Here is a 26,878-nt window from a genome sequence, read left to right as displayed (position 1 = left end):
GCGTCGACGTCTTTTTTAATTCACGCGTTTCTACGTTTTTTTCTCACAAAATGTTCACGTTGTAGCTCGCTCGCTAACCGACCAGCTGGCTAACAGAGAGCAGTTACTAGCTAGCTATCTATCACAGCCAAGCCGCCGTGAAGTGGATAATGGGAGAAAAGCTGGAGCTAAAGCTCAAATCGCCGGTTGGAGCAGAACCTGCTGGCTACCCATGGCCGTTACCAGTATACGTAAGTGTTACACCTCTAATCTCACCCGTTACATGTTTAGATTTTGTCTCTGTTTTTTGCCTTTGTTAGCTAGCTCTGTGCTAACACTGGCTAGCTCAAGGAGCCATGGCACGCTCGTCCGAGGGGGGGGGGAATCGGGTCATACTGGTCGGGATGGTGACAGACATGGTGTACGTGCATTGTGCTGCCATAGCTTGTTCCTAGAAAGTACAGACATACAGACTACGGTATAGTTTAGTAGAGTAACGTTAACGTTATTAGGTAGCTACAAGTACAATTGAGGCTCACATTGACAGGCAGTATAACAAGGTGTTTTGAAATTGGAGCGACTGAAACAGACCTCCCTTCACTCAGTGTCACACAAACTTAGTTTTTGCCCAAAGTGTCTCTCTTATAAAATGTTGGATTCTTATTGAAACACATGTAAGTGGTTATAACTGCTAGATTAATAGGTTATAGCTGTCCTCTCTGCTGAAATACACGGTTTGATGCCAGCAAACAATCACAATATAGAGATTATGTGCAATATCTGTGATGTTTGTGTGTATATTTATAGATGTGTGTGTGTGTGTGTGTGTGTGTGTGTGTGAGTGAGAGAGAGAGAGAGAGAGAGAGAGAGAGAGAGAGAGAGAACTCTGTGAGGTCGTGCCTATCGATATTGTTGGCATGCCAATTGCTGCGTTGCATTCCTCGAGTGCCTTGTCTGTGTGTGTGTGTGAGTGTCTGCAACTGTGTGTGTGTTTTTATCTCATGACATTCCTATTATTGAGACCAGCTGGTTGAGTTTGGCAGCTCGGGCTCGATACATCAATTTGATCCCGATGTGTCACATCTCAAAGCAATAATAGCCATGCTTGCCTAGAAAGAGACTTCTTCTCTTTCAGTGGTATTTCCATGTAGCATGCTGTCAGCACGTCACAGGCTGATTGCAGTTGATTCACTGAAGATAAACGGAAAGGGAAGCGGTTGAAAGTTTTGTGGTCTTTCCAGGAGTGTATAGTTAACTTTAAATTGTGTCTCTCATTTATAGTAATTGCGGTGAAACAAACAGCGTTGACTGAAAAAAGCTGAAATTCTCCGAATGTCTGAGTGGGGTCTTTCTGTGCATGTCCTCTCCACCCACACTGTACCTCGTCTGGCAGTCGGGTTGTTTCAGTTCCAGCGTTTAGTGTGTTTTGTTATTCGTCACAATATGAACTGAATGAGTTTCAAGTCACTGAGTCAGAGTAACTTGCTGATGTAATCAGCCGCTCCCCTCTGCTTTGGCTGACAAAGTTGACTCTCCCTTTTACGCTTGGCTACAATCTGATAACAGTTACAGTTTCTCCCACCCGAGTTTATTGCCTCGCCCATTTCCTTATGTTATGGTCTGTAAGGATAAACACAAGAGCAAGCATGTCAGGAATTTATACTCTTGCACATACTGGTGACCTGCATGACAACTATTTATACTAGGACTAGCTTTTGCAATGAATTAGAAACAGCTGATAGTGCTGCATGTGGAGCTCTGTAATATGCAGCCTATTCATGCAGTGCCTTCCTCCTGTTTTCAAAGAGGAAAGACTTCCTCTCCCTTCTCCCTTCCTCTCATGTCCATATGGTCAACTCTACAGGGAGGATGATTGAAGAGACTGCTCCTTTTCAGCAATGCTATATTAATAGAATTCAAAAACACGTGCCAGTGTTCGTGCTCAAGTGTTTTTTTCCCCAGTCCGGTTTAAACTGTGTGCTGGTAGCAACAGATCCCACCCCATGTAGATTCATTCTTCACTCCCACAGAGCATTAAGATTGCTTATCTCACCCACAGAGCATGAACACAGTGCTGTCTGTGTTGTGATACACACAACATGGCTGTTGTAAAGGCTGTTGCAATATAAGGCGTGCATTTACTCTAATGCAGCCTCTAGAATGAAGCCCGTAAAAATTCTTTCTTTCTTTTGCTCTGCGTTTCTCTCCGTTTGCTCCCCATCTCTCCCTAAATCCCCACATCTGTGCATCTGTAAATGCTTCCATATGAAGAGCACCTCTGGTGTGGTGCAGCTCTTTGTCCATCTGGTTCTGGGTGTTGGCACTAACCAAGCCTACATAGCATTTAAAAGGCACACTGCTGCTTAAGTATTGCTGAATGTCTGGTTAGTTTGGTTCTCACCATTGAGCTTCACCTCATTTTTACAAGGGTGCAATTAGTTACTGTCAGTTGCATGTCGAGACAGCTACACTAGATAGCAGTGTGTTTGTAATTATCAAATACTATGCACATTTTTTCCCACAAATCTTCACTTAAAGATAGAAAATATAAATAACACCGCTAGCCACAGTTACTAATTCTGTGTTCGTAATGAGCCACAGAGAGTATTAGTTGTATTTTGTGGTAAGTAAAAGTAGTACAAGGGAATAAGTGGCGCGTCTGCCTTAGTCATTTGGTCCTGTAGGCTGCTGAGATATACGTAGTGGAGTGATGTGTAGTGTAAAACCCCCTTCACAAACCGCTGATGTTAGGAGAGATTGACTGAAGAGGTGGTGTAAAAAGGAGGAGTCGTGCATGCGTCAGTATACCCACAGTGGGGAGAGAGGAGGGTCTCCTGTTCTTTTTGTCTGACTCTCGCTTTCAGACGGGTGTTTATTTTTAGCAGCAGCCCTGTGCTGGTGTTGCTGTGTGCCGTCTTTGTGTGAGCAGGTGACCTCCCCCCTTTCGGCATCTCATTTGCTTGCTCACACAGTCTCTTTCATACACTCTCACACCTTGTACACCTCCCCTGTCAAGTGGAACACAGTGTGTTAAATCTGTCGTGCTCATATATGTTGAAGAAGATTTGTAGGTCATGCAGCTCTCTGGCAACACAGCTAGCAGTTAGCTTGATAACATAGCTGAAAGCGGAACGCCGTGCTGACAGAAATAGAAGGAGATTTCCTGTGTTACCATGCATATTTGAGTGTGTGCGCATGCATGTTTGAGCTTTGGCGGAAGTTTGCGTAGTAGTGGCGGGCAGTATTGAGCGGGAAGCCGGGAGCTCCAGGTTGTGAGCTGTTAGCTGTGGCTGCTGTGCCAGGCCTCAAACAGCTGACAAATACCAGGCTTCCCCTCCTCTCTCTGGCCCCCTCACTCGCCACGGTTTCTAGCTCCTCTCGCTTTCACTTTCTTTCCTTTTAGCCTCTGATTTCCCCTCCTCTTTACTTTCCCCTCTTTTCTTTCCCTCCACCAGAGGCTCTTCTTGGCAGTGTGCTGGAGCAGGAGACAGAAAGTGGGTCAGTGGGTCAGCTCAGGCAACAGGCTCAGGCTGGCTGCGCTCTGGGTGTAACTTGAGTCCTATTACTCCCACAGAGCTGCTCAGCACACTCCAGCTAAGATTACTAACTATAGAATCCCTGCATGGGATCAATTTAACTCATCTTACATTTATTTTAATAAGCTTTCCTCTAGATTAAAGTGCCTATTTGAACCAGATTTATCTGAATCAAAGACGTGGTTTGGAGTAGTCTGATTGAGCCAATTCTTAAATTTACTGAACCAATTTCCTGCAGGAAGGTTAGAGTTACTCCAAATGAAATTAAACCTTAATTAAAATGACATGAAGGCAGGTTTAACATCAGATTAATGCTGTCTGTCAACAGAGACAAATTAATTTTTTGGGCAAACAAGCGCTGTGAGACAGACGAGGATTTATTGATCAGACCATCTGAATAATTGAGCTGTAGTCTCTCTCGGAGATTTACAATTTACAAGGAAAATGCAGTAGAGATTATTACACTGTTCCTACGCTTGTATTATTTCCACAAAGAGAGGAGCTTATACTGCATTTTGTCAAAGTCCTTTTAACTTTGAAGTTTTTGTTTTGTCTTTTTCTATTCTGCAGATTCCACCACATTAGGACTTATTGTGTATTTGTGAAGTGACTTCATAGTTGTGAAGTAACTAATCCTAAATTAAGATGTGTCCCATGAAGCCGCTTTTTAAACCCGTTGACTATTCTTGATAGAATCATGGTTTGATTTACGTCCTTCCATGAAAACATTAGTGTGCAGCCCTTTTATCAGGCGTGGGAATCACCAGAGGATCCACGATACTTAAGTCACGATACAATATAATTTGGATTTTAAATATGTTGCAATATGCTGAGTATTGCGATAAAATATATTGCAATATATTGTGCTTTATTACTTTTTCCAACTGTAAATTATGTCCCCAAAGGAAAACTTTTATGTAATGAGATGAAGTTTTCAGTCTGTTAATCTCACTTTGTGTATGTCATATTACTAGTTTATATGATTAAAAAAAAATCAATACTTGGCACTGTGTGACGATACTATACTGCCACACAAAAATATCATGATACTATGCTGAATTGATTTTTCCCCCACCACTACTTTCTATACATAAAGTCAGGTATATCCGAGTGATGTGTCTACAGACCACTGTTATGATGCATAAACTGCCAACTTTATGAATGTACAGGCTTATATAATAGACTGGTAATGACAGGAATCTGCTTTACTCAGAGTGTATCCACCTTATTCCTGAGAGCACTACTGTAGAAATGATTATGGACGCAACTTCCAATGACATAGCAGAAGTAGCAGTAAGCTAGTTAGTCCCATAGACTGTCTGTGGTTAGTCAACATCACATTTATTCACTTTATATAATACTTTTAATACTGAATTATGTTAAATGTTTGCCGAACGTGTTAGTATCTCTTAATAAGTCATCATAAATCATCTGTAGAAGGAGCAGATGTTTACCTTAAGCTAGCTTGGGCCTTGTTAAAGTTAACAATATTTTAACAGAGCAAGGCAAGCTGATTGCTAGCGTGCTCAGTTGAAAGAGAAAAAAAACAACAATGCTTAGAGGTGGCTGTCAGAGATGGCAGAGGTATGATCACATAATCCCGTTTGAGCTACAACAGGTGGTGTGTTCCACGTTTTATTTCCCAGATGCTCTTTGAAACAAGAAGAGAATACTGTTAACAAACTGTTACCATTGGAAATGGCCAGTTTCGGTTCAACGCCGGAAGTTGCACCCATAATTCACGCAAGGTATCATGGGGGCTAGGAATAAGGTGGATAGTATGTGTTGTGAACACTGAGTTCCCGAGTAGTCTAAACAGCATTCAGGTTGTGGTCATTGTTGTGTCTGTGAGATAGTGCTGCTACAAGAGGATAAATCAGACATAAACACTCTGGTCATTGCATTGTGTTAACATGAAGCTGTAATTCAGTTATTTAAGTGTGTCTGTGTGTTTACATTCACCTCTGCTCACCATAGATTGCCTTGTACGTATAGAAAGAATAGAAATTGCCAGACAGGAAATTGTTATTCAGATATTTTCTGCGTTATCATATTTATTTCTTCTTATTTGTAACATTTCTGTTTGTAATGATAAAAGAAAGTTGAGTTTGAAGTTGAAGTAAATGGTAAACTTTAATGACATATACCAGAAACTGAAAGAAAATGATTGTGTAAACTCTCTTTTATGTGTTGTGCTACCTGGTTTATAGAGTTTTATATATTTCAAGGGACTGTTTTGGGTTTTCTGCACTGCCAGTTTGTTAGGTACACTGAGCTTAAACAAACACACTGTAATAAAACAGTCCTGCAATAAATCCTGCTGTCACGAAGGCTATAATATTCAGTTGTTGTTGACAGTTTTAGAGGTGATGGCTTAAACGTTACGATCATTTTGGAAGCTGTACTTTGTGGTGCTGGTGGCTTTAATGGGTCATACTGAGAGGTGTTTAACATTCTGTTCCCCCTCTCTGTTTTCAGGATAAACACCATGATGCTGCTCATGAAATCATCGAGACCATTCGGTAAATGACTTCTCTCTGACTCAACTCCCACGTGCACACTCCCACATTCACACAGAACGCAAGTGACTGTTTCGGGTGTATGATCTAGTGACGATTGTATGCGTGGTGCTTTTTCTAGGTGGGTGTGTGAGGAGATCCCTGACCTCAAACTGGCCATGGAAAACTACGTACTCATTGACTATGACACCAAGAGGTGAGCTCAGAGTCGCATCAAAGTCAGAGTCAAGTCAGTTGCTGGCACTGTAAAAATAAAAACAAACTGGTAAACATACTAAAGGGACTTGTCCAAAATATGTGAAGATTATGACAAAGTAAATAAAACTTCTTACAGTGTCAGCACTTTTATTTAGTCAGGCTGACTGCTGATCTAACAGCCTGCTTGTACTGTGTGTCTAAATAGAAGTCTTAAATTGGTTCTCTAAAGCCAAAAATACAATCAAATCTAAAAGTGTCAGTAACTGTTATCTAACTGTTATATCTGTGCCACAGTGGACGCCATTATATTATTGTAGTATTTTCAGAGTTACATAAAGATAAAAATAGTTCTTGTGCTGGACTGAAGGGTTGGATTTCATGTTGTGCAAAATGATTGTCTTCATTTTGTGTGTCGTTATTCTCACAGCTTCGAGAGTATGCAGAGACTTTGTGACAAGTACAACAGGGCCATCGACAGCATTCACCAGCTGGTGAGTCCATATGTGTGAGGGTTTGTAGTGCTGTGTAGGTGAAGTGAATGTGAAAATATTAGTCACTGAGAGTGTATCTGTGCGCTGTGAGTCTATTACAGTGTACTCTAAATTTGTACTGTGCATGAACCAACACTGTCTAACATGAATAATGTTAAAGATATGTGTCTATAATTACTGATTTTAACTTGTAGTTATTGACCAAGATGTTTCACAGCTGCCCTCTAGTCCACATTTATGACCAGAACTTGTGTCCTCCTCTTTGAAACGCCAGCACTACTGGATAACATTGCCACAGTGTTGCATAGTGAAGCCATTATACTTTGATTTGAGTGCTTTAGTGTGAATAAATATATAACTCCACCTTTATAGTGGAAGGGGACCACCCAGCCCATGAAGCTAAACAAGCGTCCTTCCAACGGGCTGCTGAGACACATCCTACAGCAGGTGTACAACCACTCAGTGACCGACCCGGAGAAGCTGAACAACTATGAGCCCTTTTCCCCCGAGGTGTACGGAGAGACCTCTTTCGACCTGGTGGCTCAGATCATCGACGAGATGGAAATGATGGAAGATGACACCTTTGTTGACCTTGGCAGTGGTTAGTCTAATCTAATGTTATTTCAGGATGTCAGTCAGTAGTGTATCTCCAGACCTTTCAAATACATGGTTGATAATGTTTTGATGTTTAAAGGACAACAAAGATGTTAAGAGTTGTGGGATTAGGTCAGGATGTGGGTTAAAGAAAAAAATGGTTTTCAATATGTCATAAACAAGGTGGCTATATTGACAGGCTAGGTGTTTCTGTTTGGTGTAAAACAGTAACGTATTGTTTTCTTATTTGCAGGAGTCGGGCAGGTAGTGCTGCAGGTTGCAGCAGCAACCAACTGTAAACACTACTACGGTGTAGAGAAAGCAGACATTCCAGCTACCTATGCAGAGGTAACTACTACATAAATGTCTCACAGGACCAGAAGGGTGTTCCTGAAAGAGAGCATAGAAAGGCTACACAACAGTGTCAAAAAAAATCACAACTTCCTCAGTCATTGTAGTGAAGTGACGCAGTGTTGGTGTAGTGCAAATAACCTCCGGAAAATAAACAGAAAAGTGTACAAAGTGAATTTCCAGGTTCACATTTCATCTTCTCATCATTACCCTTGAGCAGCACACCAAAGCAGGATTTATACTTGTGCGTCAGCTCTGTGCAAGGCCTACGCTGTAGCCTACACACGTGGCCCATGCTGTTGTGAGCATTTATGCTTGTGCGGTGGTGTGTCTGTGTCACTCTGCAGTTACACCTCCAAAACACTAGTCAGCGGCGGGGTTTCTGTGAACTGCTGTAAAGTTGAGTTGATTCAAAACACACATTAAACACACTAAGTATGGTTTGATAGAAACAGCTTCAAACACAAGTGCACTTTTCAGCTTCACTATAACTCACAGCATTCACAGACAAACACTTGTCTTTATCTGGACACATTTTCCCCACAAATACAACATGCTAATGTTATTAGCACAAGCCTATGGCTTTTTACATTGTATAAATTAGCCTAGCAGCTAGCGATCTTCTCCTCTTCTCATATAAAACCAGGGACAACAGCAACATTTAACAAAGGTAACCTTACAATATTCGGCTCCGTTACAACTCACAAGACTTAACGCGTTTTCCAAACAATTATAACATGCTAACGTCATTAGAACAAGCCTATGGCATTTTACATAAATTAGACCAGAGATTTCCTCTGCTCATATGAAGCCAGGATAAATCACACACAAGACCTAAAATGCTAATTCTGTGGAGGCTTTATTGTCTTCACAATTTGTTGTTTCTTATCTGTGAAATTAAAGTAAATGAAAGCTTTGTTTCCACTATGGGAAATGGTTTTAGCTTACAAAAATAGACAGGAAGTCTGTGTCACCATGGCGTGTAGTTATATTCCTGGGGAGGTGCACATCAGGCTACGACATAGGGTTCAGCATCAATTCGATACAGTAGTAAAAATCCCTATTTAGTCATCAAAGTTAAAGACACAAACTTGGCAGTAACAGGCTTTTCTGCAAAACCTGAATTCAATATGCAGAATATCACTCAAGGGCTCTCATTAACTTGCTAATCCCTCTTTCTGGAACGGCCTCTGGGACACATTCATGCTGTGCTGATTGTTAATTGTTTAAATCATTTCATTTCATCATTTTGTCTGGATATTAACTTTCACGTTCTTTCTTTCAGTCCATGGATAAAGAGTTTAAAAAGTGGATGAAATGGTATGGGAAGAAACATGGGGAGTACACAGTGAGTAGACTATCATGATGCACACTTTCAGAAACTTTTAAATATTATTCTGCTGATCCACGTGTGTTCAGGGTTTTAAACCTAACTCTGCTGTGTTTGTTTCAGCTGGAGAGGGGGGACTTTCTGTCTGAAGAATGGAAGGAAAGGATCGCCAACACAAGGTGTTAAATCGAACCAGGACTCCGTAACAGTCTGAAAGACACAATTAGACCATTATTGGTTAAAGGGACTAAAAAAATAGGAATTGCTGTGTATCATAATGCAAAGGTTCAGTCGGGTAATAAAAGCCGCCGTTATGAAACTTATTCACTTACAGATAAACAGGTGTAACTCTCGTCATCTAGATAAAAAGCATCATATGCAGGAGACTTATATGTGTTTTTGTGTCTGCAGGACTTTACCAAAACATTAATCTCCCTTTCTACCACCAGCTTTACATCTAAAATGTTTCTTGTCTTGTCTGTCTTGCAGTATTATTTTTGTGAATAACTTTGCCTTTGGTCCAGAGGTAGATCACCAGCTGAAGGAGCGCTTTGCTAACATGAAGGAAGGTGAGTATTTTTCACTACTTGTGGATTATAGTCATGAATAGGTGAAGTGTTCCTAAAAACAGCTGCAGCATTCTGACTCTTGGTTAAACATGGGTGGCTTTTTAAATCAAAATCTTCCCCTTGTATTTCTGACAATGCATTTTGTCAACCATAAGTCGGTATATTAGGTGTATTTACGCTGGAAAGTATTTGTACATCTAAATTTAGGGAGTCACTTATAAGCTCATAGCATCCACAAGACTGTCACTTCAAATACTAAGTAACTTAACATCAGCAATCTTTATTAACCAATACAATGAGAGAGAAATATATGATTCTCACTTCTCTGATCCTTTATCTTTACTTTGAGCTATGTGCTAATTTGTCATTACAGATGTCGTTAAATGACTTGTATGGTAGATGATTGACGGTTGATGAGCCACAATAAAAAAGAGACATTTTATGAGGCGTCAGGAGGAAACTCATCAAAGCAGGCTTTTAAATACCAGGTGCTGACAGCCTAGCTTATAGCTTATGACAGCTTCTAGTTTGTGTTGAAAACATCGAGGCCTTCTGTTGGGAGCACTGGGAATGGCGCCTTGGCTCACTGGATAAAAAAATATTTATTCAGCTGTTGTCATCGGTGATTAAAATAACACTGGCTGGTGATATCCAGTAGCCACTGTGTCAACTCTTGACACTTGACCTTTGACCTCACAGCCCCACTATGCCACCTCACTAGTTTTATATACTTAGCCTTACAGTATGATGAATGTGTTTATGGAGTCTTGTCTCTAAGTGAGGAAGTAAATGTGTTTTATAGTTTATTTATGTCATGAGATACTTTGTGAGTCCACTGTACAGCATCAAGAACTTATTTGGAGAAAATTAATTTTGTTTTGTTTGTTGTTTTTGTATTTTCACAGGTGGAAAAATTGTATCCTCCAAACCTTTTGCACCTTTAAATTTTAGAATAAACAGTCGAAACTTGAGCGGTAAGTACTACCAACAGCGGGAAATCAAATTTTAATACCTCATGCTTCCTTTGATGTGTGTATCTGACATGCTTTTTCTCTCATTGTCCCGCAGATATTGGCACAATAATGCGTGTGGTGGAGCTTTCTCCACTGAGGGGCTCCGTGTCCTGGACTGGAAAGCCGGTGTCCTACTACCTGCATACCATAGATCGCACTATAGTAAGCGCTGAACCGAAATGTAGAGACTAGAATGTCTGCTAGAGGAGACCTAGACAGACCAATAAAACTAATTGGCTGCCGAAGCAGCACAAACACATTATACATTAGAGACAAAGAGTAGTGTAAACTCAGGAGATAGGCTGCCATAATAACAGCTGGTATCTTAATGAGTAGTCAGTCTCAGGAGTGAGCCGTCTGAGGACACAGAGGGTGACACGAGTGCAATGTATAACACTGATGAGTGTGTCATTCTGGTAATTGGTTAAAGTAATCCCAGGTTACCAGTGGGAATCCTAGCGAGAGAGCTTGCACGCTATTTAAAAAGTGCCAGTGCCAATCTTGTTCTGTGTTATCACTTGTAGTAGATGTGGCTACTCTTCTCGCTTAATAACTTTTTTGCATATTTGCAGCCAATGGTGGGTGAGCTGACTTTGTTTGTACCCATAGAGCAGTGGTTCCCAACTGGTCCAGCCACGGGGTCCAGACTTGTCCTTAGTCATTAGTTCAAGGTCCACACAGTTTAAGATATTCAGTGTCATATTTGTGTTTGGTCATATCGTCAAGCCAGTTTGCGGTCTCTGTCAAGTAGCTGTCTGCTATTCACTCACTCTACAACAGGAAACAGCACTTCAAAATAAAAGCTCTGTGCAGGATATTTACTGTATTTCAAAATAAAGTGTGTTTTTTTTTTTTACAAACTTGACACATTCACGACCCATTTTTGGGCTTCGACCCACCAGTTGGGAACCACTGCTTTAGAGGGTGGGTTTTGATTCATAACTCTATGTAAAGATGGAAAACACTTATATTCACGTCATCCCACTGTACAAAATGAAGCCGAAATATCCCAGATACACCCGCTGCCGTTTGCGCTGGTGACCTCCCATACCCTCGTCCAACCAGCACACAGACTGGCACACACAGCTGTCAATCATGACGTCAGCCTCCCCTTTTTATGGCATCAAATGACTAATTAAAACCAAACGTATCAGGAAAACAAACATTAGCGTGATAAGAACTACTTAAAATGACAGGAACCATCTTTGGAGAAAAATTTATTCGACATGTACTTTGACGCTTACTTGAAGTGGGTGGGCTTTATGACCTGACTGCAGCCAGTTACCAGGAGGAGATTGAAGTGTTTTGGCTTCACTTTTGGGGCACTGTCATGTCATCCATTTTCATCATAATAACATTAATACATTGGATTTATATAGCGCTTTTCAGGATACTCAAAGACGCTTAACAAAGAATGGCAGCAAAAAAAAAAAAAGAAGAAGAAGAATCCATAGCGAGGTAGAGAGGGAAATAATGCAGAAAGGGTGCGGTATACTGATTTTAGAGGCTGTAGGCAGTTTAGAAATGATGTGTTTTGAGGGTTTTCTTGAAGGTGGAAAGTGAGGGGGAGTCTCTGATGTCTTGGAAGCAGCAATGGAAAAGGCCCTGTCCCCCCAGGTGCAGTGGTGCAGGAGGTTGGTTTCAGCAGACCTGAAAGTGCGGGAGGGAGTGTGCCGGTGGAGGAGCTCAGACAGGTGGGGGGAGCCAGGTTGTGCAGAGCTTCGTAAGTGATGAGGAGGAGTTTGAAGTGGATACGCTGGGGGATGAGGAGCCAGTGGAGGTTATGAAGGATGGGAGTGATGGGGTCAGCGAGTGTGTGAGAAGACGAGCAGCTGAGTTCTGGATATACTGTAGTTTCTTGAGTGTTTTGGCTGACAAACCATAGAGGAGACTGTTGCAGTAGTCCAGTCTGGATGTAGTGAATGCATGGATGAGAGTCTCTGGCGGGGCAGGCAGAGTGCAGCCGTTGATGGAGAGGGAGAAGTTATGGGTGGATTTGATGAGAGATTTGGGACCAACGATGAGCCCATCTCAACAGTTCATGGGATTGATTGGTAAACAAGTGTAAGAGAACTGGCAGTGACAGATGGTGACTGGTCACAAGCCGTGCATCTTCTCATGTTTGACAAACAACAAATGCTGCAACTGATGGACAGATGACCTGATGCACGTAGGTTGTGTGCCTGCGTTAGAGCAAATGACTAATAATCTGCATTCATAATCCAAAAATTTCACTGGAGGACAAAACAGACTGGTCAGCAATTTCTATTACAATTACATGTCACAGTATCTGTGTTTGAATTTTTGAAGCAATCTGGATTAACATTATCATCTGTTGAAGCCTCGACATGCTCAGGCTTTACTTGAACTAGTTTCAGTTGAGTTTTACTAACCCTCATGTTTTATGTATTGACTGTATTACAAAAAAACATGTCACAATGTGCAACAATTAATCATGAAGTGTTGTTCAGGGTCTTGTTTGCTTTAAAAAGAGTCTTACTTTACGAATGTAAATTAAGATAAAATGAAAGAAACATTGTTTGAACAGGGTGCAAACTGTGCACGCACAGTGACGGTTCTGAAATAAGGTTACAGCCAAAAGTGTGAAACAATCTTTTTAAAGTCTTTAAAGTTGTAAACACCATGATTATTTGAGTTGATGTAGAATGTTGTGATGATTCTAATTTTCCTTCTCCTATTTTTCAGCTTGAAAACTATTTTGCTAGTCTCAAAAATCCTAAACTCAGGGTAAGTCATGTTCTTCTTCCTCAGTGTGTTAACATGAGTCACTGTACTCTCTATAATTTCCGTATCAAATAATTAAATTGGATCATGTTATTTCAGGAGGAACAAGAGGCAGCTAGGCGACGTCAGCAGAAGGATACGAAGGACAGTAAAAGCAATAGCACCACGCCCACAAAACCGAAAGAACAAAACAAGGTAGGACATGCTCGGATTTACGAGACTTAATGTGGGAAGCAATTCTAAGTGCCAGCTGGATGGGGATTAAATATGAATCAACTTTAATTGCATTACCTTCGGCTATATTGTATGTCATATTTTTCCTTGAAATGTTTATCTCTTGTTTTCTAAACATGTCAGTCAACTTAACACAGCAAGGCAAGCTCTTTGTGCCCTTTGTATGATTATGTACTTGTGTGTTTGTGTATGCGTATCACAGCAGGACTCCTGCAGTGAGGAAGAGCGTCCTACCTTGGTGACAGTGGTCAAGCCCTCTGCCAAACCCCGAAGAGCTCGGCTCTTGCCCAAAGCTCGCAAGCTGAACAACAAGAAGCGTGGTCGACCCAAGAAGGCCGCCCCGGCTGCTGAGAAGAAAAACAAGAAGAATCAGAGCGCGTTGGATCTGTTGCACGCCAAGACCCTTTCTGCAGCGCCCCCTCAGGGTCAGAGGGCACACACACATTACAATATGCCAGATAAAACCCTCAGGCTTTATAATAGTGCACATTTGCTTTTTCTGAATGGAACATGTAACCAATCATGGAAAACCTTGAGCTGCCTCATATTACAGAAAGGACTTATGACTGTATCTCAGTTTAACATGAATGTGCTTCTTGTGTGTACAGATGCATACCGGCCACCTCCCTTCTACCAGCTACCTCCCAAGGTCCAGCACTATTCCTCTAGTCAACTGCTTCTGAGCCCGACTCCTCCTGGTCTGCAGCAACTGCTAGGTGAGCTGACGAAGACTCATAAAGAATTCATGTTTTATCTGTCATGTTCAAAGTTGTTGTCAAGTCGTACATATTATATGAGACTACAAATCTGGATAAAAGCATTAACATGTTCTAGTAGAAACCCAAAATTCAAGTGTGTACCAGAAATTGAGCAAAATAGGTCTCCTTTAAAGATTTTATGTAAAAATATTTCTGTATATGAATTCTATGAAAAGTTATTGCACCAGTCTACAGTGAGAGGAGCAGAGTTTGCAAATGAGACGTCACAAGTAGAGACATAAAATCTAATCGGGTAACATTCATTAGTTTGAGTTCTGCAGCCTTGTGTCCACCCAAAGTGTTTTTCTGCCAGCTGAAAACACCAGGTGCTCCTCGGGAAACACCCAGCTGGTGCAGCCTTTTTTTCAGCTGAAAGGCTTTGGTTGCGTCTGGTTGCTATGATAAGCAATGTCCGCAGAGATAAAGATGTCAGCGCAAGGTAGAGGACTTGCTCTGGATGAAGCACACGGTGCTAAATTTATTTGAATATTTCTTACATTAAAATTTAAATCCAACATCGTCATCATCTTCTGTTTCTTTTGTTGTAGCCAGGCGGCTTTTGACCAGTGACCGGCCCAGTTAAACAAAAGAGGGGGTTAGGGAGCTGTAAGTGTCGGTGTCACTGTCAACGAGGTCGGAGAGAAGAATACAAGAGAAGATGGAGGTCCTGATAATTGAGTCGAAGTTAGCCAAAGTTAAATACAAGGTGGTCACTTGGACAGCGTGCTGGGCTCTCTGTCCTTCCTCCGGGCCGTGTCCTGGCATTAGAAGCCGACTAGTCCTTTTTTGGGGGGTCAGGCTTGGTCAGGCTGGGGCTCAGTATTTTGTGCGATGATGTCAGACAGGCTGGGTTGGACAGCTGGCTAAAAAGTGACAGTTACCAGTGCAGCGTTTTACCCAAAGTTGAACATCTTTCAACCATCGGGGGTTCAAAACAAAACGCCAAATTTGCAGCACTCGGTGCAACATAAACACTTAGCGCCTTGTCATGCTGCTGGCATCTGTAGTGTAGCGTAAATATGCAGCGGTCACATTGCAAAGAATTACAAAAATATGCTGGTCTCAGGGAAAACAACTTTGGTGGCCCCTTAAATGTCCTATCATCCTGAATGTTTTATAAGTCAGTCTGTTTGGTGTCTGAGCTCTATTTCCCCAACAGCCTAACTAATAATGTATCCTGTGTTTTTGCTCTCTTGCTCCCTCTGTGTCCCTGACCTACATCTTTTTACAGATAACATCAAAGTTCAATACCTCCAGTTTATGTCCTACATGAAGACCCCTCAGTACCGCTCCAACCTGCAGCAGCTTCTAGAACAGGAGAAGGTAATAAGTAATGCCACTGTATTGCCGTATCATGCCAGCACATATTAAGTGTCACAGTGCAATATTAAGCATCATAATCTTTTGCATTTCTGCCCAACCTTTTACCTGTATTCTTATTTTTTTGTCTCTAGCAAAAACACAGGGACCTGTCAGGGCAGGCGGAGCAACTCCACTCTGTTTGTCAGACTCACAAGGACAAGATCAAAGGTCTCTTTCAGACCAAACTAGATGAGGTGGGAACTGCTGCATTATTGCTCTTTATTACACAGCTGTATTGCCACAATCAACACTATTACTGCACAGTATGACAGTATTACAACACCCAGAAATGTGCATCAGTTGTTCTCCATGTTTACTTCTGTCTGTCAGCCATGTTTTTAGTTCCTTTATTTTTAGATAATCTATTATTAAATATACACACAAGTCCAAAGTACAGCATGTGCACCAACAATAAGCTCTACACTGCAGCTGTTTGATGCACAACCTGAAAAGATTATATGCATTTCCATGTATATCCCAATTCTTGAAGTTTTAAACACAACTGGCGTGTGAGAGAGGAAGAACACACTGTGGGTGTTTTCCTGCGGTGTTGTGTTGTAGTTTGCATTAATTCAACACTGAGCTCCTCTGGTTGAAACTTCAAGTTTTGCATGTGAAGGCCGGAAAAACACGTTACATACAGAAACCTTGCCCACTGATTCCGATGTGTTTTATTGTTCTGTTCATTGTGAAAATTGGCAATACATGACAAAATGTAAAGACACATTTCCTCCTTCACCTCTCTCCACTGGAGTTACCTATCTGGCTGTCACCACTCCCTCCCTGTCTGTCATTTGGCACCGCAGGGGCGGAGCTGTCCTCCCTCTCTGTCCTCCACATTCTGTGTGCGGTCCACATCCTTCTCGCCATTATCATCCACCTGAAAATTACTATCTCACCATTTGAAAGTGAGCTGTCTGAGTTATGAAATGATTCTGTGCGCCCCGTTCCTCTGTCTTGTTGTTTCTCTGTCCCGCCGCCACATTTTCTTCACTGATTCTTGGTCGAACGTCTCTTAAGGCTCTGACGGGTGCGAAAAACGCAGAAAATCTGTTGCAAGAATTTTAATAACGGATAAAAGCTCCAGACTCAGTGTACAAACATGATTGACACAACGTGAAGTCGTATTTGTTTTTAGACGTGCAACAATTTCAGACGAAAAAAACAAACTCAGTGTGCAAAGGCCTTTAGACACATGCAGCGTCCCTGTGGGTGTAGAACGACATGTGCTATGTTTAAAGCTTAAAATAGACCCAATAGTGATTTGAGGTCACAATGATCAGACCCTGTGTACACTTCTACATCACTGCAGCAGGTCTGCGAAGAAGGGATTGTTACTGATGTTAAATTGTTTTGGCATTATGTGTTTGTAGCTGATGTATGACCGTGTGTCTGTGTTTGTGGCGTGCAGCTGGGAGTGAAAGCCTTGACTGTGGAGGACCTGCTGCAGGCCCAGAAGGAGATATCAGCCCACAATCGTCAGCTGAAAGAGCAGACGAAGCAGCTTGAGAGAGATATGGCCTTGCTGAGAGACCACAGTCTGCTACTGGTGAGGCCTCAGGCATTGTTACTACAGAATGCTTTTGTAACCTCCTCCCTCTTACTACAGCATCACACCCAGAGTTTCAAACCTGTCACCATTCCTTCTGCTCTGCATTTGCGTAATGGTGGTTGAAGTTTCAGTTCAGCTGTAACTGTCGCAGGGGGTACTACACAGCCTTGCCCTTCAAGCGGATATGAAAATACATTTCATTTCACTCAAGCATTCTCTAAGCGAACAAATAACAGCAAGTGTGTTTTTGTTGTTTTCCAGCTGAAGTCTCGATGTGAGGAGCTGAAGCTTGATTGGGGCTCTTTGTGTCTGGAGAGTTTGCTGAAGGAGAAGCAGGCACTGCGCAGACAGATCTCTGAGAAACAGAGACACTGCTTGGAGCTGCAGGTACGCTGCCCGCCTCCTCAATTTGGTGGATTAATTACCAAATGCTTGTATCTCTCTCTTCCATCTCTTGTACACTCCTCCATACTTGCTGTGTTTTCTGGCCTCTTCTTCCATCCTTCCGCCCTCTTAAGTCCGTCCCACTGTTTTTTCAAAGGATATATCTTTGTCACCTACACTGAATAAAATGTAGCTTTCAGGAAGAGTTGATGAATTGCTGTCACAAACATTTTCCTAGACATTTCAGTATTGTTATAGAGTGCCTGTTTTCTGGTGTAATGGCTCCCCCTGGTGTCCGTTTGTAGATCAGTATTGTGGAGCTGGAGAAAAGGCAAAAGCAGCAGGAGCTGTTCCACCTGAAGTACAGCCCCTGCGACGGCTCCCCGTACAGAAAGAGCCTGGAATCACGCTCTTCCAATGACATGGACTCCTCTAAGCTCGGGCTGTCCTTGGCCCCAGCCCTCAATGGTGTCAGCCCAGAGCTGTCCATGAATGGCACCAGCTCACCGTGTTTCGACCGGGCCAACTCCAAGGGGGAGCTCCTTTCTCGCTACCTGCCCATCTCTCCAGACCACGAGATTGTACCCACCATCCCTGATGCCAGGCAGAGGCAGCAAGGTTCCTCCCACGCTCTTCCTGATTACACACGCTTCTCCCCTGCCAAAATTGCCTTGCGGAGGCACCTTAACCAGGACCCCACTGCTTCTGCTCACTTGAGAGGCCCAGGGCTGAACACACACAGGTTGGTTGGCACTAAAACTTCCCTAGTGCTCAAAAATCAGCTGTTTTATTTCCAAGGTCCTGAAGTTGCTCCTTAAGGCTACAGATAGCTTACTAGTTGAAGCTACATTTGCCTGTTTCTGTTTGTTTTTTCAGGGATTTGGGTGGCATTAACTCTCCGCTTGGAGCCAAACTGAACTGCCCCTCTCCCAATGCATCTGATGCCCAGAATAAAGGCTTCGAGAGGGTAAATGTTTATCTCTCTTTGCAGTCTGTGCACTTGCACTGCTGATCTGTCAGGACATTTTCTACCTTCCTTGCAGCTCTCTCTCAATGTTATTTCCTCTTTGTTGTCTCATATAGGGTGGTAAGGAGAGGAGCCCATCTGTTCAGGGTGACAACAGCATTACGAGCCTTCCAATAAGTATCCCTCTCAGCACTGTACACCCAAGTAAACTACCAGTCAGCATCCCACTAGCCAGCGTGGTGCTGCCTAGTCGTGCTGAGAGACTGGTGAGTGTGTTCAGTGCATTGTATGTAATGTAGGTACTGTCATAAGGTGCTACTACTGAGTGCAGATGTGATAAATGAAGTGTGCACTAGTGAAGAATTAGATTGATGTGCACACAGTAAGATGTTCAAGTTAGAGTTGTGGTCCCTAAAAAGTATGAAAATGTCTTAAATTTAGTTTTGTTGATAATAACTAGTCTTAAATTTGGATTTGTGAGACGTTAATCACCACAAACATGTTATCTTATTTAATTTATGCATATTTTAATTTATTAAAATCAATTTTTCTGATGTTTCAAATCTTTAACTTACTGCTGAACCTCATGCTGCCTTTTTACTTTATACTTGATCTTACCTGTTGACAAAATCTAGCTTAACAGAGCTCCGTCTCATAACCATATTCCTATATGAGACCTACCTCTGCAAAGGACCAAATATGTACTTCGCCTTACAGCAGGCATGTCAGAAGTCTGGCCCGAGGGTCAACTGTGGCCCAAGGCTTACCGCTACTTGATACTGGTTAATCAAGAAAGTTAACTTTGCACTTTTTCCATTCACCTCACAAGGGCAGTGCTGTCATACAGTGTCAAGACATGCACCAAGTAGGAGCTAGGGGTGTAATGATCCATCGAACTGGGGTTGATATATTGATTAAATGATCAACGATCTAATGTAATGGATGCAAATTGAAAACATTGATCCTTATCATCATCTTTAGGATAGACTTTTATTTTGAAAGTCTATGTCACTGACCAACAGCAGCAGGCAAGCAGCCAAGAGAAAGACGATGAGGATAACATCATTTACTCTGGCCAGGCATTTTATCCTGCTAACATCTCACTACAGTAACATTAGCTGCTCTGTTTAAACAATGTTCGGCTGAAAAAACGTGCATACAGGCGAGTTGTTTGGGAGATGCAGTGACTTAAACCAACGGTGTCGGGAACGTGGCAGTCTTTGTAATATTGCCACATATCGTATCATTGTCCAAAGAATTGATATAATGTTGTATCATGATTAAACTGGAGATTTACACCCCTAGAAGGAACTACCTAGAAAGAACTTTTTTCATAAACAGACAATAAACAAGAAAAGAAATGGTTACCTAGCAGCAGACATTTTTCGCAAAGTACTAGACAGTAAAGAAGTGCAAAGTTGACAGCGAGGGCCGCAGCTTTCAGAGGCTGTGGAAAGTTCAATACTTACTTACGTGACTTTAAAAAAACATATGATGCAAGACCAGCTGACCCACAGATGTGTTTTTTTTTTTTTTTTCCCCCTATTATCCAATCTGGTCCCAATTCAAAAAATTTTGGACACCCTGGCCTCACAGTGTACTTACCTGGAAGTCAGGTGAATAAGAAAATATGATTTGTCCAAAAGTCAGTCTTAAATTTGGTTAAAAAGTATCTTGAAAAGCTCTTAAAAAGCATTGAGTTTAAGATTCTGATATATGTAGACACTCTGTGTTGATCAAATTCGAGTTGTTTTACCTTAACAGTCCGAGATATAATTCTTTTGACATGTTTTGATACTGTGTATTTAGATTTTAAATTGTATTGCCTGCATTCATAATTTCAGAGAAGTACTCCGAGTCCTGTGCCTCAGGCAGGTCAGACAAATGGTAAGGATTATTCATCAACCATTAAATTATATTCATCAATATTACCGTAGAATGATCAGTTGCTTATTGTGACTATTTCAGGTTTTATGTTCTATATTTGCGTCTTCTTCCTGTACATCCTTAACCATTAAGTGTTTGGTCTCTGCTCAGGATATTCATCCAGCTCAGGACTGATGAATGGTGGTCCCCATCCTGAGGACCACAATGGTGCTTCTTCATCACCTCCTCCACACCCCAACACTCCTCTGACAGGACCAATGGGCAGAGGAGGTCCCATCCAGAGCCCACCGCTCAGCACTGGCGGGGTGCTCCAGTATGCAGACGGACCCCCAAGGATTCTTCCAGAAGACGGACAGGATCGCCAAGGAGGTGAATCTGACACGGAGCCCCAGGACAGTGAACTGCGTAGGAGAATCTTCTTCTCTTCTTCCTCTTCTTCCTCCTCGTCTTCCTCTTCGTCAGGCAGTGGAGGCAGCACGGCCGGAGGATCACGCCTCCACCATCACACTGGCAACAAGCAGGGATACCACAGTAACCATGGAAACCACCACCACCAGTCTCCCGGCACACAGCACACTCAGACGCCCACGCATATTTCGTCATCGCACTCCTCTCATGGCCTCGGCTCTCAAGAGGGACGTAAGCGGGGGAGAAGGAAACGCAGCTCTACGGTGGCTGTCAACGCCAGCGGATCCCCAAAGAGGAGGTCGTTCCCTGGGCTCAGCTCCAACAACCACTCCTCAGGATCGCCACTCAACATCAACTCCATGGTGAGTCACCTGAACCCGATGTGATATTATATTTGTAAAGTTACATGTTATATATTTTGGTTTAAATTGATAATTGAGAGTTTTTTGCTATAAGTTATCACCACAAAGTCATTGTTGAATGCACAGTGTAATGGCTACAGAATAATGACACTACACATTTCTAAGTGTCATATGCATGTTGTTTGTCCCGACAGGTGAACAACATCAACCAGCCACTGGAGATCTCTGCCATCTCCTCCCCAGAACAATCAAGCCGCAGCCCCAGCGGGCCTGACCTGGACCAGCCTCCCATCTTAAAGAGAGAGCGCCCCCTGGAGCTCAATGGCACAGGTCGTTACTCCTCGGCCCCCAGCTCTGATGACGAGGACTCAGGATACCCTGCCGACAGCTCCAGCTCGCGGTAATACAGTGGTTGTAATATGAAGATAAGATAAACAACAGTGTACCCGCTAAGCTGCCCTTTTTGCTAAACAACTGGTCTCTACAGCTGCAGGATATTTTTCCTTTTTTCTGACGTTTATTAGGTTTTTTCTTTGTAACCAAGTGACCAGTGACAATTTTTCCTTACCTTACTACTTGTATTTAATCTGAAGTTAGTGAGAAAAGAATTGATTGCTTCAGATCTGTTGCAGTTTTTATAGGATTCAAACTAATTTTGTTGCTGCTTGTGGCTGTTTGTTCTGAATTTTTATTGTTATTTGTCTCTAGAATTGAAAGAAAAATTGCCACTATATCCTTGGAGAGCAGAGATGGACCTGGCAGACTCGGGGATGGTGAAAGAGGTAAGAAAAGAAAATGTCACACAATATAAAACATTAATCCTGCATGTCTGGCTCTTAATGCCAACATGTGTGTCATCTTTTCTCCACTAGTCAGGAAGTCTGGTAGCAGCAGTGGTAACAGCACAGGCAGCGAGGCCTCCTCTTCGTCCTCTTTGTCCTCCACCAGCAAGTGGAAATCCACCTTTTCTCCCATCTCTGACCCCAAGCAGCCCAACTCTGACCTAAGACAGGGGGGCTCTCCGTTCGGCATGGGTGGGTCGAGCCGGGGCACGGACTCAGATTCTGACCACAAGCAACAGCATCAGCAGGTGAGGAAAGGAAGTGACGGAGAGTCGTCCAGCTACATGAACCCCAACCCCTTCCTCAGTCAGGAGGCAGGGCCCCGGGGTGGAGGTGGCGGCGGTGGTGGTGGTGCCCAGGGCGGCAGCGGCTCAGACCAACGCCAGGCCCTCCAGAAACAAAAGGCCCCACGGGACTGGGAGCTGAAGACGAGCAGTAGCCTGGCCAGTCAGAACCTCTTCATATCTGCTGCAGCCAACAGCGGAGCGGGTATTCTGAGTGGGAAGGTGGGGGGCAGTCCTGTAGCAGTTTCCTCGACCACAGGATCCTCTGTGGGACAGTACCTGGGGTCTCAGTTCCCGCTTGGAGGGACCTCAGTCTTACAATCGTTGTTCGGGGCCCAGACAGGCGGATCCACGGTGAGTGGGACTCCGAGGCTTGTCAACGGACACTCTGCCCTGGGAAGCTTCTCCAGTGCTGGGCTGGCAGGGGGAGCGGCTGGAGGTGAGCATCATATAGACAAACTGATCATGTAACGTTTTACCTGAAGATGGGTTAACAGTGAAGAACTAGGTCATAGTCTTAGCCGATAAAAAGTAATGTGAATCTGAGGTAATGAGCCAGGTAAGTGGAGGTCCAATGCTGCTGTCTTTCTGTCCACTTCACTGACAGTTTGACTGACTGACTGACTCTCTGTGCTGCCTCGCTTTGACATGGACTGGCTGCTTGATGCTGCAGTGGGAAACACCCGTGGAAAATGCTGCATTTAAACACAAAAATAGGAAAATCTGAGCCAATAATTTGTCCTGAAGCCATGAATGCTTTACACAGCTATTACACGACGATATTGTCATTTTCTGTGGGTGTATCTGTTGGATTGTATGTCAGAGTCATTTCACTCGTGAGCTGAAACCATCACAGAAATCTATTTTGCTATAATAAGAACCGTTTCAGTGCAAGCGCTAAATTGGCCGACTCATTTGCTGTAGTTACAGTCACAGTGAACTGACTCTGTTTGCTTTCTGTGTGCTTGTCTAAGACTTGCTTGGCGCTATGCACAACCTGGCTCAGTCCTTGCTTCTCTCTTTGTCCCCCTCCCTCTCGCTCTCTGTGCCACTTTTGTCTGCTCTCTCCTCCCTCCTCTGTCTCCACTCTTCTCGCCCTCCCTCCATTTCTGCTGTATGATTTGCAGGTATATTTCACCACGTGGTTCCCACAGTGTCCTCCCATCAGTTTGGGGTGACGCTGCCCACCTCTGGAGGCCTCAGCTCTCTGCTCAGTCTCTCCTCCTCTTCCTCTACCTCCTCCCAAACCCAGCAGCACACCACCCCCCAACCAGCCTCCACGCGCCTGGCCTCTGCGTCCTCACCTCTCCCCCACTCCCTGTCCCAGGCCCAGCACAGCCGCACCCAGTCAGTCCTGCATAGCCCCTCTCCTCCCACGCTCACCTTGCCCCCTCCTCCACCCCTGCACAGCACCTCCTCCTCCGCACCCACGCACTCTGACGCCCCGCCATCATCTCGATCAGACTCCCTCCACTCCTCCCGTCTGTCCCACTCTTCTCTCCACCACCAGAGAGCACAGTCATCCCTCTCCATCTCCTCCTCCACCTCTGCCTCCACTGCTTCTGTCTCTGCTGCTGCTGCCGCTACTGCTTCCCTCTCCTCTTCCTCTCTGTCAACCTCCTCCTCGTCTCGTCCATTCGCAGTGCACTACTCCCCCCGGCTGCCCCCTCCAACACAGGTCAGCAGCTCAGGTGGTGGCGGGAGCATGTGGAGGACTCAGGGCATGCATGGTACCTACACTACCTCCCAGCTCCCTGGCTCCCGACCTAGATAGGGTTTGGGGGTGAGGGGAAGGGGGAAGGATGAAGAGGGGAAGGGCGAAGGGCAATAAGAAGGTGGAAAGAGGGAGAGAATGAGAGAAAGAGACTGGTAGGGAGTGAGAGACACAGGATACCTGTTTTTCATTTGCTCCCACAAGCTTTTGTTCTGATTGAACAAGGTAAGTCAATTCTTTTAGCTAGTTTTAGATTCAAAGTATAAAAACTGTGCTGGGTGATGAATGGATTTTGAAAGTGACCGGATCATGTTGTGAATTATTGGTTGATTGCAGTTAGGGATGCACCGGTTTATCTGCCAAAACCTTGGTATCAGCTGATATTCACCTATCAGCAAATAATATGACATCACTGATGGCAGTGGCCTTTGTTTTTCTGTTGTGTCACTTACAATTTGCGCAGGCTGAAAAACAGGTCTTATGACTAACGACATCCTGTTGTCCCATGAACCATAGAAAACATGTTTGGGACGAACAGAAATCTTCCCCACGACGCCTTCAGAACAAAAGGATGCAGTAAACTGACTATCGAGAGGACACACCCTATTGTTTCCCTGATGATGCTTCACTGTGAACAATGAATCCATGTTGAAATCGGCAGGAGAAGAGCTAGTTAACCCTTTAAAACCTGAGCAAATTGGCTTGATTTCTTTCAAAAACATAGGAAGAAGGCAATGAGCAACAACAGAGGAAATGACCTCAAACGACTGCAAGAAATTGGTAAAAAGAGAAAATTAAAAACAAGAAGATTAGTTTTAAAAAAGAAAACGGACAAACAAGAAAATGACTGGAAAAAAGTGCTTAAATGTAATAATTTTAAATAAATAATCATGATGATAAATCTGTACCATAATTTTAAATATGTAATACTAAAAATTATAAATATAGTTTTTCCCTAGTTTTTTCTTTTTTTTCCCCGAGTTCAAAGGTTTACATACTTGGGAAAGGCGTCCGAACGCAGCACAAGAAAAGTGATGTTGCTCCAGGTTAATGAGTTAATGTAAGCTGTTAGCAGCCGGTGGCCAGAACTAACAGCTAACAGAGATAGCATTGAGTTACATAATAGTGTGCTCAAGCTCTCTTCAGTAAAAAAATAGTGTTTTGTGAATGCTGTGTTCAGATGTAATCTTGTAAATTAGTAGATTTTGGCAAGAAAGTTACATAAATACAGCTGTTTGAAGGAGAAATTTCTGACAGCAATATAAAATAGATATTAGAGAGGGAATTTTAATGTATTATATTTAGTACAAAGGCTTTTGAGGAATTTTTTGTTTGTTTGTTTTTAAAGATATTTTTGGGGGCATTTTTAGCCTTCAATGGACAGGACAGACAAGGGTGGGTGAAAGGGAGAGAGAGAGGGAGTGACATGCAGCAAAGGGGCACAGGCTAGAGTCAAACCCGGGCCACTGCAGCAACAGCCTTGTACATGGGGCGCCTGCTCTACCACTAAGCCACCGACGCCCCAAAGAAGTTTTTTTAACGATTTCTCTAAAGTTTATATTCAAGGTTGTTTAATAAATTTGTGTGGATGAATTTGTGCCAGTGCTGCCGCTACAGCACGTGCATCACACACTGTGCGTAGGGCACCAAAACAGCCCAACATGATCATTATCAATCATAATCACAAGTATAATATTAACTGTCCAAGTTTCAGATATAAGGCGGTTTGAGCTGCGCTCGCCACAGGTTCGGCACACACCGAGTGGTGTGCTCATGCTTTTAGATTAGTAATGCTGTTATTAATACAGTCAGTTGCCTCACATACCTGCCTTCAACAGTGTAATAGGAATGGAAATGGTCTTGCTGTCATCAGCATCAGTGCAGAACTCTCACAGAAGCTGTCATATGATGACCTCATTATCGACCTAGCAGCCAGGTCATGCAGATGTGTGTGCCTCTGTAGAGCCTCCTGTACCTGCTAAGAAATGCCTGTTCTATTGTTCCTCAGTAGTTGAACATTAATACAGAGCTTGTAAAGTTTAGTGACTTTTCTTCTGTCATGTTCTGTTTTCTTACTGGTTATGTATATTTATTGTAACAATAATAGTAACATTGATGATGAAAATATTCTTCAGTTTATTTAATCAAAATAGATTGTACACGTGTGTACATGCGTGTGTTTGTGTGCTTGTTTGCTTGTTCTATAGTTAGTTCTGTCTCTACCAAAACAAAGGTGTCTGCCACTGGCCAAATTGTTATTTTTAACATTATTGGCCCAGAGTTTCACAATCGGTGCATCCTTAATTGCTGCTTAGACTCTGTCGCCCACAGAAACACTCATCATCTCTTTCTGTCTTCTCTGATGTTTCAGGTAATTGTTGAAAACTACCTCAAAACTAAATAAACTATGCAAATGTCCAGGTGTGGACCAAGGCACTCTCCTCACTCACTGGTGCTTCGTAACGTCTGCACTACCCAACCGCCTCCAAGACCGGCTTCTGTACTGGGATCTCTGAGACTCACACACACACACACACACACACACACACACACACACACACACACACACTAACCACCACTATGGTCACCTTGAGCAGAATTCATAGGTACTGGTCATGTTTCTGTGTAGAGTGTGAAAATGTACTGGCTGCTGCTCAGCATTGAATGAACTTAATTATCAAGATGTCTGGTTTAAATTAAAGGTGCTCAGTAGTTTGACCGTGTGTCTCTTTGTCTTAGTCACTATTATAGCAACTAGCAAAATAATCTGAATGATTTAATGTAACTTGTAAGAACAGA

The 26,878-nt window shown here is 43.1% G+C and overlaps 1 protein-coding gene across 2 annotated transcripts; it reads left to right on the top strand.

The window, feature by feature from the left end:
* dot1l (DOT1-like histone H3K79 methyltransferase) lies at positions 1–26,593 on the top strand. Of its 2 annotated transcripts, none has more exons than XM_033621034.2 (28): positions 1–230; positions 5,994–6,037; positions 6,156–6,230; positions 6,660–6,723; positions 7,096–7,324; positions 7,571–7,665; positions 8,954–9,016; positions 9,122–9,177; positions 9,488–9,567; positions 10,473–10,541; positions 10,636–10,742; positions 13,287–13,328; positions 13,425–13,520; positions 13,762–13,984; positions 14,168–14,275; positions 15,549–15,640; positions 15,772–15,873; positions 17,091–17,228; positions 17,493–17,618; positions 17,921–18,357; positions 18,492–18,582; positions 18,699–18,848; positions 20,427–20,469; positions 20,620–21,239; positions 21,434–21,639; positions 21,948–22,021; positions 22,112–22,804; positions 26,451–26,593. In XM_033621034.2, the coding sequence occupies exons 1-28, from the start codon at positions 150–152 to the stop codon at positions 26,459–26,461; spliced, it is 4,215 nt and encodes a 1,404-aa protein (XP_033476925.1). In that variant the 5' UTR covers positions 1–149; the 3' UTR covers positions 26,462–26,593. The 2 variants fall into 2 exon arrangements, with proteins under 2 accessions (XP_033476925.1, XP_033476924.1); XM_033621033.2 differs by lacking the exon at positions 26,451–26,593 and adding an exon at positions 23,493–24,243.
* The last annotated feature ends 285 nt before the right edge of the window (positions 26,594–26,878 follow it).

This window comes from Epinephelus lanceolatus, chromosome 6, assembly GCF_041903045.1.
Source record: "Epinephelus lanceolatus isolate andai-2023 chromosome 6, ASM4190304v1, whole genome shotgun sequence".
Taxonomy (NCBI): domain Eukaryota; kingdom Metazoa; phylum Chordata; class Actinopteri; order Perciformes; family Serranidae; genus Epinephelus; species Epinephelus lanceolatus.
This window is presented reverse-complemented; position numbering and strand designations above follow the sequence as displayed.